General features: G+C 39.1%; 1 protein-coding gene across 3 annotated transcripts in view; it reads left to right on the top strand.

Annotated features, from left to right (window-relative positions):
- EXD2 (exonuclease 3'-5' domain containing 2) overlaps positions 1–14,466 on the top strand; it is a 51,059-nt gene that overhangs the window by 17,990 nt on the left and 18,603 nt on the right. For all 3 annotated transcript variants that reach the window (XM_039240718.1, XM_039240720.1, XM_039240719.1), the window contains one exon: positions 9,112–9,368. In XM_039240718.1, the coding sequence (XP_039096649.1) occupies positions 9,112–9,368 (257 nt within the window). The remainder of the gene's footprint in view (positions 1–9,111; positions 9,369–14,466) is intronic.

Below are 14,466 nucleotides of genomic sequence, written 5' to 3'. Positions count from 1 at the left end.
TGTTTCTTATGTTGTTGATTTAGCATTCTGACAGGTGTGAGACGGTATCTCATTATAGTTTTGATTTGCATTTTCCTTTTTAAAAAAAAATTTTTTTTAATGTTTATTTGATTTTGAGAGAGATAGAGAGAGAGAGAGAGAGAGAGAGAGAGAGGTGAGCAGAGGAGGGGCAGAGAGAGGGAGACACAGAATCCGAAGCAGGCTCCAGGCTCTGAGCTGTCAGCACAGAGCCTGACGCGGGGCTCAAACTCAGACTGCGAGATCATGACCTGAGCTGAAGTCGGTCGCTAACTGACTGAACCACCCAGGCGCCCCTGATTTGCATTTTCCTAATGATGAGTGATGTTGATCATCTTTTCATGTGTTTGTTGGCCAGCTGTATATGTCCTTTGGAAAAAATGTCTGTTCATGTCTTCTGCCCATTTTAAAATTGGATTATTTGTGTTTTGGGTGCCAAGTTTATAAGTTCTTGATATATTTTAGAATCTACCCTTTATCAGGTATGTCATTTGCAAATACCTTTTGCCTTTTAGTTTTGTTGATAATTTCCTTTGCTGTACTATAAAGTATTCATTTTATTTATTTTATTTTTTGATTGAGCATCATTTTATACTTTATTGATCATTTAGATATCTTCTTTTATGGAGTATCTGTTCAAGTCTCTTACCCCCTTTTTTTTTATTTGTCTTTTTCTTACTGATTTATAGGAGTTCTTTTTATATTCTGGGTATGAATCCTTTGTGAGTTAAATGTATACCTTAAATGTTTTCTCCCATTCTGTAAATTGCTTTTACATTATTTTTTTAAGATTGTATTCAAAAAAATTTTTTTTAAGTTTTAGTTTTGTGATAGAGAGTGGTAGCAGGGGAGGGGTAGAGAGAGGGTGGGACAGGGTATCTGAAGTGGGTTCTGTGCTGACTGCAGGGAGCCCATTGTGGGGTTCAAACTCACAAACCTTGAGTTGAGATCATGACCTGAGCCAAAGCTGGGCACTTAACTGATTGAGCCATCCAGGCACCCCTTAAGAATGTATTTTTAAGTAATCTCCACACCCAGCATGGACCTCAAACTCATGACCCCGTGATCAAGAGTTACAGCCTCTAACCGCTGAGCCAGCCAAGCACCCAGCCTTTACATTCTTTTTGATGTTATCTTTTGATGATCAGAAGATCTGTATGGTACAGTTTTAAGAAGTCTTATCGTTCTCCTGGTCATAAAGATATCCTCCTATATTATTATCTTGGAGTTTTATGGTTTTAATCTTGCACATTTACAGTTCACCTGAAATTCGTTGTGTGAGTGGGGCTGTGAGGTAGAATCAAGTTTTATTTTTTCCTCATATGGATATACACTGGTCCTAGTACCATAAATTGAAGAGATAAACCTTTCCTCACTGCTCAGCTGTGCCCCTTTACCACAATACCTATTATCTGTATGAATAGATCTGCTTCTGGGCTCTCAAATAGCCTATTTTTTTTTTTTTAATTTATTTCTGAGAGAGAGAGACAAAGTGAGTAGGGGAGGATCAGAGAGAGAGGGAGACACAGAATCTGAAATAGGCTTCAGGCCCTGAGCTAGCTGTCAGCACAGAGCCCAACACGGGGCTCGAACCCACAAGCTGCGAGATCATGACCTGAGTCGAAGTCAGCTGCCCAACCGACTGAGCCACCCAGGCGCCCCTCAAATAGCCTATTTTTCTATTCTTACATCAGTAATCACAAACTATCTTGGTTACTGTTGTTTATCACAACTCCTGTTATCTAGAACAGCAATACTTGCCATCTTGTTCTTTTTCCAGAACGTCTTAGTCTTAGTTCTTCGTATTTCCTTATACATTTTAGTACCTGCTTTTCAGATTCTAACAAAAAAAATTCTTGATATTTTGATTGAGATTGTACTGCATCAGTAGATCGATTATGAGGAATTAACTTCTTAGAATATTGAGTTTTCTAATCTAAGAAAGTTCATTTAGATCTTTAATTTCTCTTAAAAATATAGTTTTCTGTGATTTTGAAAATTCTGTTACAAGTGAAATCTTTAAAAATTTTTTGTGTTTCTGGTATATGGAAATGCAGTTGATTTTTATATATTTATCTTATATTAAGGACCCTTACCAAACTCATTAATTCGAATTACTTGTAGATTCTTTTGGATTTCTGTGTACGCTCTTACATCATTTGAGAAATGACAATTTATTTCTTTCCAGTCCTTACATTTTTTGTTTCTTTTCTTGCTTTACTAGGATCATGGTGTTATGTCCAGTAGAAGTGGTGACAGTAGGCATCTCTGACTCATTCCCTATCTCAAAATGACAGCTTTCAGAGGTGCCTGGGTGGCTCAGTTGGTTAAGCGTCTGATTTCAGCTCAAAGCATGATCTCACAGTTTGTGAGGTCGAGCCCCACATCAGGCTCGCTGTTGTCTGCACAGAACTCGCTTCAAATCCTCTGTCCCCCTCTCTCTCTGCCCCTCCTCTGTGCTTGCTCTATCTCAAAAATAAATAAACATTAAAAAAATTAAAAGAATGAATAAAAATTGTAAAAAATGACAGCTTTCAACATTTCATATTGAATATGTTATGTGCTGTATTCGACTATGCCGGCATGTGTTTGTAGATCCCTTTACCAGATTAAATACATTGAATTCTATTAATGGTTTGTTAGGAGTTGTGTTTTTTTAATTATGATTAGATGTTGAATTTTATCAAGTCCTTTTTCTGCATTTCTTGAGATGACTATGTAGTTTTTCTCCTTTATTCTGTTGTTGTGGTGAAATACATTGATGTTTTAATTTCTGGAGTAAATCCAACTTGGTCATGATGTCTTTTTCTTTTTATACATTGCTGAATTCATTTTGCTAATGCGTTTCAGGGGATTTTTTTAAAACTTGGTCATGACTGATATTGGCTTATACTTTTCTTTTTTGGAAATGACCCTGTTCGATTTTGATTAAAAATTATATTGACCTCAGGGGCGCCCGTGTGGCTCAGTTGGTTAAATGTCCCACTTCAGCTCAAGTCATGATATCACAGTTCATGAGTTTGAGTCCCACACTGGGCTCTGTGCTGACACTCAGAGCCTGGAGCCTGCTTCGGATTCTGTGTCTCCTTCTCTCTGCCCCTTCCCCACTCATGCTGGCTCTCTCTTTCTCTCAAAAATAAATATATATTAAAAAATTTTTTAAAGTTATATTGGCCTCAAACAAATTAAGGCTTTCCTTATTTTTCTGTCCTCTAGAAGAATTTCTATAAGATTGTCATTCTTTTTGGGGCACTTGCGTGGCTCAGTCAGTTACACGTCCAACTCAATTTTGGCTCAGTTTGTGATCTCACGGTGGTGAGATTGAACCCTTCATTGGGCTCTATGCTGAGCGTGGACCCTGCTTAAGATTCTCTCTCCCTTTCCCTTTCCCCTGCTTGCACACATGCTCTTTTTCTCTCTCTCAAAAAAAAAAAAAAAAGAAGAAGAAAAAATAAAGATTGTCATTCTTTTTTACTTAAATATTTGATTAGAATCTACTGGTGAATCTGCAGTTATTTTTTTAAGGGAAGTTTTTGAAATATGGATATAATTTTTTGATAGTTTTGGGGATCTTCAGATTTCCTATTTCTTCATATGTTTAAAAAAATTATTTATTTATAACTAAGTAATCTCCACACCCAACATGGGGCTTGAACTCACAACCCTGAGATCCAGAGTGGCATGCTTTTCCAGGTGAACCAGCCAGGTGCCCCATCTTCACGTCTGTTTTGATAGATTATATTTTTCATCTAAATCTGCTTTCAAATTTTAAAATTATGGGCATAAACATATTTATAATATCTTCAGGTTGTTTTCCCCAATCTGAAAGATGTCCTTCTTGACATCATTTATTTATGCCTCCCTCTTTTTTCTTGATTACTCCTATGGGCTTATCAATTCAATTAGTCTTTTTGAAGAAGCAACTTCTCACTTTGTTGATCATTCATAAAAAATGAATGTTTTATTTCATTGATTTTTGCTTTTTCTCTCATTTTTTTCTTCTACTCGCTTGGGTATAGTTTGCTGTTCTCCATTTATTCTTCAAACTAATTGACTTCCTACTATACTGTGCCACGGAAACTGATCAAGGTGATGCCCTTTTTTGTTTTCTAATCCAGTGGACACTTATTTAATAATCCAGTGTTATTCCAGCTGTCAAAAACACCTGCACAGTTCCTGCATAAGATGTTGTTCTTGGCTTTCATGCCTTCACACTCTTCTGTTTCCTGTCATTCTGATCTCCCTTTTTTCTCACTTCTAAATCTTGAGGTGGTTTAGGCTTAGTCTCTTCTCTGTCCACCCCAGGGACTGCAAACTCACATGCCTACAAAGTCCAGACAGGAAATATAAATGAATGATGTGGAGTGATTGTTTGCATTTTTGAATATTTGCATTTTTAAAAGAAATATGCTTCCTCCCTTTTTTCTTTAAACATAGGGCCTTTGTGATCTATCTTTTATTGTCCTAGTTTTAATAAAGACATGGATCCCAAGAAATATTTCTATTTATTAGAAAAACAGTGGTTATACAAACAATGGCAAATGGAAAATGACAGTGGCTTCAGTATTGAGAAGATATTATAGTGAATTAAAGAATTCACGGTATATATAAATGAGGAAGCTGCTGTATAGTTCAAGCCAAGTGTTGCCAGATTATCCAGTTAAAGCTTTAAGGAGTTTTTTCTAATAGATTTTTTAAAAGTGTGAACTTGACTAATTTTTAAATTTTGGTACAAGTTTTTAAATAAATGGAAACCAAAATAATGGAAACCAAAATAATGATAATATTAAACATGTCTGTGGATCAGCAGATGTGTCCATGGACCACAAATTTATGTCCTCCAATCCACATTCTTTTCTTCAGTGATCTCCTCTACTTTACAGCTTTAAATACCATTGATATGCGATGGCTCTTAAAATTACAACTCTAGGGGCGCCTGGTGGCTTAGTCGGTTAAGCGTCCGACTTTTGCTTAGGTCATGATCTCGCAGTTCGTGGGTTCGAGCACCGCGTGGGGCTCTGTGCTGACTGCCAGCTCAGGGTCTGGAGCCTATTTCAGAGTCTGTGTCTCCCTCTCTCTCTGACCGTCTCCTGCTCATGCTGTCTCTCTCTCTCTCTCTCCTAGAAATAAATAAAAATATTTAAAAAAAATTACAACTCTAGCCTTTTATATCCACCTGTCTGCTTGATGTCTTCCCTTCAATGGCTGATAGCCATCTTAAACTTACCATGTTCCTAACAGAACTCTTTTGAGTTTTCTTCCCAAACCTTTATTATCCTTAGTCTTCTCTACCTTTAAGATGGAAAGACATACTCCCCACTAAAGGCTGACCAACAAAAACAATAGGATTGAAAGTCAGACACAGACAATTAGGGTATGCTGAGTTTCTTCCGTGCAACATATGTAGAAATTCGGAGAAGTGGTTGCAGAAATAGCATACCATGATACCAGATAGAGGCGTGGGTTTCCACATCTGCCTGAATGACCTGTGGTAATGTACAAGTATGTGTAAATCACTTGTACATGAGGTTTCTGCCATGTTTGAGAAGCTAAAACATGCCTTTCTCTTGGGAAGGTGGTTATCGACACGTTTATCTTTCTGGCTTCTGGCTCCTGCCTGATTTTTTCTAGAGTCTCTGGCTACAGATGTGCCCACTTAATGGATGCAAATAATTGGTGCAACAAAGATTGAATGAAGTGAAGGTCATTTTCCAAAGAGCATTGTTCTACAGGCTGGGCTTGGGCTTCAAGCCAGCCAGAGGTCTACTCCCCCTTTTCCTTAGTATTAACCCTTAGTAGTAGGTTAATCTGACTACTTCTCCGCCTCTCCTCTGCTTCCTCCCTAGCCCAGGCCTCAAGGGTCTCTCATGTAGACCTTTGTGGTACCCTCCTGACTGGCCTCCCAGCTTGGACTCTTGTGTATCTACAGCCCCTCCCCCATAGAGTAACCAAACTGAACTTTTAAAAATGAAAATCAGATCATGTCAGTCCTCTGCTTAAAACCCTTTCGTTGCTTTCAGTAAACCGAGGTGTCTTAATTACTTAGCGTACTTAGGGACTTACATGCTTTGGCCTCTCTCTGCGTCTCTGATTTGTCTCCTGTTCTCTTCGCATCCTCCTATTTTTTTTTTTTAATCATCCTATTGTTACTTGCTGGCCTCATTAAACCTTTATTCTGTCACTAAACATGATAAGCTCATTCACGTCTCAAAGCCATGGTCTAAATTTAACTGAAACATAAACTCTACAGACTAAGAATGCTTATTAATCTGTTCAAGCCCAGAAGACAGTCCCAGATAATTCTTTACTCTCTGCCGCCATCAAGGGGTCATTTAAAGAATTGTGGGCTTTTCCAAAAAGTTTGTTTAGCTCTGGACTTTTAAGAATCCTGAAGCCAAAATGGGTTATCCACTGGCCCTCAGAAAAGAGATTCTTTAAACCAATGCTCTCTAAGTGAATCACTGGAATACAGAAAACATTTCCATACAGAAATTTTGTCCAAAGTTTGATGCTTGATGGCATCATTTGTTAAAAGTTTTTTACTTTTGTGTATGTTTAATATTGTCTGTGACATATTAGTATAGTACTACATGTTTATAATGTATAAATGCATATATATATATATGTTATGTGTGTCACAGGCATTTTATGAATTGACTAATCTAAAAAACAAAAATCAGAACACTGGATTAAATAATGCTAATGAAATTTAAATGTATCTTTTTTGTTGTTTTATTAAACATAATGTTGGTAAGCCAAGGATTCCATTTTTTCCCATAAATAGTAAGTGACGTCAAGGCAAAAAGATACAAGGAAGCAAAAGGGGGAAATAGGAGAAATAAAGACTAGATTAGATATCTGATTCTTTAAGCCAAATTGACTCTGCTAAATGCATTATTCTTCCAGTTACACATTCCATATAAATTGGGTACCTATTGGAATCGTAAACATTTTAATTCCTAGTGGAAAAACTTTATGTAATACATTGGCTCTTAAGCACAATCCAGAAACAGTATTAAAAAGACAATTTACTATCTCATTATTTATTTAAAGTATTTTAGACAATGGAACACGACTGAAAAGATGTACAGAGATCCAGCCTTAGGAATTTGCAGTGAATATTATATGAAATTAACGTGCAAAATATTAGAAGAAGAGATGTATGGCTTTTTTCTTGGAGAGCTGGTATATGGAGGAAGGGACTTCTTCACTAATTAAAAGGTAATTTAATTTAGCCACATCTGAATGAATCGTTATAGAACGGGAACAAGTAGTCAAGTTTCTGGTAGGTCTTTTTTGACCTTGGCTAAGTCCTAAGAAATAGACACATTAGAAATCAAACTGGCGTGCTTTCACTTGATGATATGGAAATAACCCTCACTGGTAAAGCACTGCATGAGAAGGGAAATCCTAACCATTTTGTGAGTTGGGTCATGGTTTTACTTAGTGAAGTAGAAGTCAAAGATAAGGGCTCTCTGGATTTTGTTTTTAACAGCAGCTCTGTGATCTTAACTCTTTCCTTTCGATGGTTTTGGTGACCTCACCTCCGAAATATCCTACCTCTGATTACTTGTAATACTTTGAATCACTCCTTTGATATTTACCATGTAGTTTGTGTGGATTGTACCCTACCAATAAGGCTCTAATCCCTAAGGCAGGTTCCATCTCTCACATAACTTTATATCCACGGCGGCATCTGGTGCAGTGCGTAGGCCTCAGACATGGCAGTGAGACAACTGCATTGCCCAGAGCAGGGTTCCCCACTGTGAGTATTTTAGGCTGATTCATTGTCATGAGAGCCTGTCCCATACATTGTAGGATGTTTGGTAGCATTCTGGCCTCTACCTGTTAGATACTTGTGCACCCACCCCCCAAATTATGACAATCAAAAATTTCTCCAGACATTGTCATATGATCCTGGGGTGTGGGAAGGGGGTACAAATGAATCTTGGTTGAGAACTCCCCTTCCAAATTTGGGAATTGGGGTTCTAGTCCTAACTTTGTCATTATCCCTCCTTGTTCAGGCAAACTGCTTCACCTGTAGGTCCTAATTTTCCTGTCCTGGAAAATGAGAAGGATTGGAATTTATTGGATGTTTAACCTGGGTTCAGTGAAGAGCTTTAGAGGACTTTTTAATAATGTGAATTTTGTGTGTAAATTTTTCTGGGAATGACTTCTTAGCTTCCAGCTTTTGTCTCCAACTTACCTGTTACCTCAAAAAGATTAAAACTAGGTCAGTTAGGGGCGCCTGGGTGGCTTAGTCGGTTAAGTGTCCGACTTTTGCTTAGATCATGATCTCGCGGTTTGTGGGTTCGAGCCCCGCGTCGGGCTCTGTGCTGACTGCCAGCTCGGAGCCTGGAGCCTGTTTCAGTCTGTGACTCCCTCTCTCTCTGACCCTCCCTTGCTCACGCTGTCTCTCTCTCCTAGAAATAAATAAAACATTAAAAAAAAAAAAACTAGGTCAGTTAATATAAAGTTATTTTCATCTCTTAAGATATAAGGATTGTAGCTTAGGCTTAGTATACATTTTTTTTCTTAGCACCATTTGTGAGGATAAAACGCTGAGAAAGCACCTTGGGCTACCAGGATTTATTATATTGGCAGGTACCACTTACTTCTGGTACTGTGTTTCCTACCTCTTTTCAAAAATTGGATCTTGAGGCAGTAACGATAAGGTGAATGAGTAGGTAAGGTAAGGTAAGTAAATAAGGTAAACACATGCACGTTGGAGAGTCTCGGTAATGAATAGGATGTGTTTATCATTTGGCATTCTACGTAGTTTTTTTTCACCTAGACTTTTAAAACCAGTATATTTCACGTGACTCGGACACCACTCCTCTGTGTCACCGTTTATGGACTACTCACATTTCAGGCCCACATTTGGGCCCTCAGTAACTGTTGTTTAGGCTGCTGCTTCACAAAGTCCCTTGTGCTTGTTAGCATCAGCTCATCCTTCGATTTGAACCAAAATTTGGCCGGCCGCTTCCTTTGGGGAGTTAAGGAATTACTTCTTAGCCTTTCTTTTGCCAGTTTCATGTTGTAGTTGGTGCTGTGGTGGGGCACGAACTGTGACCCTGTTTTCCTCTGTTGCAGGTGAATTCGGAAGGCAAAGCCAGTCCCCTGTCACTCCTTCAAATGGCCTCCTCCAGTGGCTTCTGTGTCTTGGTTCGCTTGCCAAAGCTGATCTGTGGTGGAAAAACGCTACCAAAAACATTATTGGACATTTTGGCAGATGGCACTATTTTAAAAGTTGGAGTAGGATGTTCAGAAGATGCCAGCAAGCTGCTGCAGGACTACGGCCTCGTTGTTAAGGGGTGTGTGGACCTCCGGTACCTAGCCGTGAGGCAGAGGTATGCTTTGTATTAGTGCTTCCATCTCAGATACTTTAGCAAGGTGTGCAGATCACTGAGAACACTAATGAAGCACTGACATTTTTTAGAAGCCTAGAGGCTTCTGAGACACATACGAACTTGTGAGGAAGTATTCCAGTTTCTGAGAAGACTTTAGTTACCCAGGAATGGTTTTTTCAGATGAAACATCGATAAGGTGCCACCCTGAGCTACATGTTGTAAGCTGATGGCCCACTGGCTAAATTAAGACTGTAGATTTTGGTTTTTTCCCATATGATATATTTGGGGACTTTTCATTTAAATCTAGAAGATTTAATGTAAAAGTCTGTATTTTGGACTTCTTTTGAAAAATCACATGGTTTTACTATGGGAGGTCAAATGGTTCTAGATGGTAACAGGTCCTGGGAAGCAGTTGGACTCCTTAGATGTGCCTCCTCTGTTGAGCTCATCCTAGTAAGGATTTGAGTTTGCAAACCCTGCTTTAGGCCAAAAAATGGTGGTCGTCCTAATCCTTTATTGGGAGGAAGAGAGATTTCCCTTTCCCTTGGAATTCCATTCGTACAGAAATTCTACCCTAACTTGTTTGTCAGGGAGTCGGAAATATCTTCTCATGTATGTATACGGGTCCTCATTTCAGGAATGTGGAGTGAAGCAGCCTCTCTCCCTGCCTCACATGACACTGACATTAAAACTCTGGAGGATTTGGCAGACTAAGAAGAGGCCTGATTAAAATCTCTTCTTATCGTAATTTTTTAGTATAAAAAAGGAAGTTTTAGTTTAGTTTAGTAGTTTGGCTTATGTAAATAAGACTCTTGTAATTTTTTAAAGTAATATATTAAAATATTTACGGTAAAAAAAATTTTAAATCTGTAGAAGTATTTGGAGGGTAACAGCAAAAGCCACCATTCACCAAGCCTTCCTCCGTGGGCCCTGCCTCCCCAGAGGTGCCCACTGTCACTCTCTGCTGTGACAGGTGGTGGGTATAGTAGCTAAGAGGGTTTTTGTTTTGTTTGTTTTGCTTTGTTTTAAATAAATTTTTATAGGGGCGCCTATGTGCCTCAGTCAGTTAAGCGTCCGACTTTGGCTCAGGTCATGATCTCGCAGTCTGAGTTTGAGCCCTGCATCAGGCTCTGTGCTGACAGCTCAGAGCCTGGAGCCTGCTTTGGATTCTGTGTCTCCCTCTCTCTGCCCCACGCTGGCTTACACTCTGTCTCTTTCTGCCTCTCAAAAATGAATAAATGTTAAAAATAGGTAAATAAACAAATGAATACATAAATAATTTTTCATAAGTAAATTGTTATTAAAATTTTTTTAATGTTTATTTTTGAGAGAGAGAGAGAAAGAATACAAGCAGGGGAGGGAGAGAGATAGAGAAAGGGAGACAGGATCTGAAGCAGACTCCATGCTGACAGTACAGAGGCCAACTTGGGGCTCAAACCCACAAACCAAGAGATCATGGCCTGAACTGAAATCTGACACTTAACTGACTGAACCACCCAGGTGCCCCTCGCAGCAAAGAGCTGACCCTGGAGGGGGCTGTGGGCTGGCCACTTACCAGCCGCGTGGCTTCGGGCAAGTTCCTGAGCCTTGCTGTTCCTCACTTCCCTCTTCTGCAGCAATGATTATGTTCCCTCCTCCTAGGACTGGTGCAAGAATTAAATGAGTTAAACTGTGTAAAGAGGGGCGCCTGGGTGGCTTAGTCAGTTAAGCGTCCGACTTTCGCTTAGGTCATGATCTCGCGGTTCGTGGGTTCGAGCCCTGCGTCGGGCTCTGTGCTGACTGCCAGCTCAGAGCCTGGAGCCTGTTTCAGAGTCTGTGACTCCCTCTCTCTCTGACCCTCCCCTGCTCACGCTGTCTCTCTCTCTCCTAGAAATAAATAAAACATTAAAAAAAAACAAAACTGTGTAAAGAGTCCAGAAATAGTGTTTCACGCAGAGACAGTGTTGTGTAAATTTCCGCCATCACTGTCATTGTCTTCGTCACTGCCATCTTCAGCGCTATCATCCGACTGGTTTGTCCTTCCACATCTCTGTGGGATATAGTCCTCTCTGATACTTAGAAATTAGAGGGGCACCAAATTCTCTGTTTGACTGAGCACAGAATGGTCACATGTCACGATGAGAAGTTGGCCAAAACTAAATATTACCATGAACTTCTCTGGAAATAAGAATGAAGTATTTATCAGGCCTTTCGATGTCTAATGAAATTTTACTAAAAATGTAAAAATCATTGTTTTATTAAAAATGTTAGTAAGTTTAAAGTTTTTGATATTATAGTTTAGGAAATTTGACATTATGTGCAAGAATTATAAAGATATAAAGTGTTGTATGTAAAGATTTGGGAATCTTTCCTAGTGAAATTTTGAAATGGCAAGGTAGCATCTTGTTTTTAATTCATCCTCAAGAAGTGTGAGACCTTTCCAAACAGGACATTTAAAAAAAGATTAATGACCTAAATGGAATTAAATAGATTAAAAACAAAGTACTGTCCATCAGTGAGGATAATGATCTCAAGAATTGTGGAATATCTATGCCTGAAAAATTATACGGTTATTAAAAAGAATGAAATAAGTATATTTATACTTATTATCATGGATGGAAGTCTCTGATACATTAATAGAGCAAGTTTACAGCAAAAACAAAAACAAAATTCAAAAACCAGTATCTCCTCCTCCACCTAACCATCTGTCTATTTGTGCACAGGAAAAGTCTGGAGGGGCCACAGCATACTGTGGACAGTAATCATCCCTGAGGAGAGGAAGTACGGGGCAGTGGGCTTTCACCTTTCACCTGCTAGGCTTCTCTGTTATCTGAACTTTTAATAATAAGTATTTATTACTTTAAAATTTCTAATAAAACAAAAGAAAGGTTCATGTCACCCCCAAATCCTTAATTTTCACTGATTGAATAAGGACATTATGTATTTTCCCTGAGTATGTCTGGACCTGTTTTTGCTTTTTAATCAGTGCTGCCTTTTGGGGGTAATGAAATCCATCCATTACTGCTTGTTTTTGTAGAGAAAGGCTTTCTTTTCTTTATCATTGTAAGGATGTCGTTTCCTCCAGTACCTGAGGGAGTCCTGCGTGTCGTATCCGTGACATGCACCCCCACCGCCAGACTTCTTGCCTTAAACTTCTGGTCTCTCGCTTGGTGGCCAGGACGTCACCTCCACTTGTGTAGACCAGTGTGTTCTTAATTTCACATTTATTTCCTGTTAAGAACCTCCAATCCTTGGACAAATCAATTTTTCCACCACCCTGCAGCTGTTTTAATCATAAAGTGTTTGAATGACCGAAAGGTTATTTGGGTTTTTTTTTTTTTTTTTTGTACCTTTGTGCCTTCATCTGCTCAATGAAAATAGCATTATCATTTTTTCAAATTTGAAAAGGGACTATGTAAACACTAGCCAATTCAAATATAGAAAAGTATAAAGAAGGTCTATAATCACCATAAATCCCTAACATATGATTGATATCTTTCTAGTTATCCCTTTCTGCTTTGTCCCTCTCTTACCTGGAATCACACACACACATCTGTTATGTATGTGTATATATTTACATGAACGATATCATGTGTTTTCTCCCACAGGCTCTTTTTACTTAACTAATATGTCAACGACATCCTTTTTTTTTTTTTAATGTTTATTCATTTTTGGGAGACAGAAAAAGAGACAGAGCATGAGTGGGGGAGGGGCAGAGAGAGAGGGAGACACAGAATCTAAAGCAGGCTCCAGGCTCTGAGCTGTCAGCACAGAGCCCGATGTGGGGCTCGAACCCAGGAACTGTGAGATCATGACCTGAACTGAGGTTGGATGCTTAACCAGCTGAGCCACCCAGGTGCTCCATTCTTTTTTTTTTTTTTTTAAGGCTTGTTGTATTTATTTTTGAGAGAGAGCGTGTGAGTGGAGGAGGGACTGAGAAATAGGGAACAGAGGATCTAAAGCAAGCTCCACGCTGCCAGCACAGAGCCCAGTGTGGGGCTCAGACTCCCGAACCATGAGATCATGACCTGAGATGAAATCAAGAGTCAGATGCTTAATTGAGCCACCAGGCGCCCCCTGCTACAATCTTTTTTTAATAGCTGTGTGGAATTTAATTGCATAGATATTTAACCAGTCTTTTGTTGATGGGCATTTACCAGTTCTTTGCTACTATAAATAGTGCTGCAGTGAAGATCATTTTATGTACATTTATTCTTTTTTTTTTTTATTTAAATGTTTTATTTATTTCTAGGAGAGAGAGAGACAGCGTGAACAGGGGAGGGTCAGAGAGAGAGGGAGTCACAGACTGAAACAGGCTCCAGGCTCCGAGCTGGCAGTCAGCACAGAGCCCGACGCGGGGCTCGAACCCACGAACCGTGAGATCATGACCTAAGCGAAAGTCGGACGCCTAACCGACTAAGCCACCCAGGCGCCCCTATGTACATTTATTCTTAGGATAAATTCCTAGAAGTGGAATTCTGGAACCAGAGAACTTTCATGGTCAAAATTTTGATAACTGTTTATTGTTAAACCAGTTTCCATGAAGATTGTAAAAATGGACAGTTCATGAATTTTAGATCAGACTGATTCTTCACGTTCTACCAATAGTAGATAATTATTTTTATTTTTATTATTATTTTTAAAAAATTTTAACGTTTATTTATTTTTGAGAGACAGAGAAAGAACAGGGAAGGGGCGAAGAGAGAGAGAGAGAGACACACACACACAGAATCCGAAGCAGGCTCCAGGCTCTGAGCTGTCAGCACAAAGCCCGACATGGGGCTCGAACCCACGAACCGTGCGATCATGACCTGATCCGAAGTCAGACGCTTAACCGACTGAACCACCCAGGCGCCCTGATACAGTTATTTAAAAAAATCTTTGCAATCTGGTCAGCAAATAGTATATAATTTTTATTTTATTTTGTTTGATGTCTAGTATGATTGAGTATCTACCATCTGTTTTTGGCCATATATGCCTTTTTTGATTTGCCTGTTCTTCTTTTGCCACTTTTTTTTTTTTTAATATTTTTAATTATTTCTGAGAGAGAGAGAGAGAGTGTGTGAACAGGGGAGGGTCAGAGAGAGAGGGAGACACAGAATCTGAAACAGGCTCCAGG

Source organism: Hyaena hyaena, unplaced genomic scaffold (assembly GCF_003009895.1).
Source record: "Hyaena hyaena isolate Hyena2069 unplaced genomic scaffold, ASM300989v1 scaffold_179, whole genome shotgun sequence".
Taxonomy (NCBI): Eukaryota; Metazoa; Chordata; class Mammalia; order Carnivora; family Hyaenidae; genus Hyaena; species Hyaena hyaena.
Note: the sequence above shows the minus strand (reverse complement) of the source record. Positions and strands in the feature narration are given on the sequence as shown.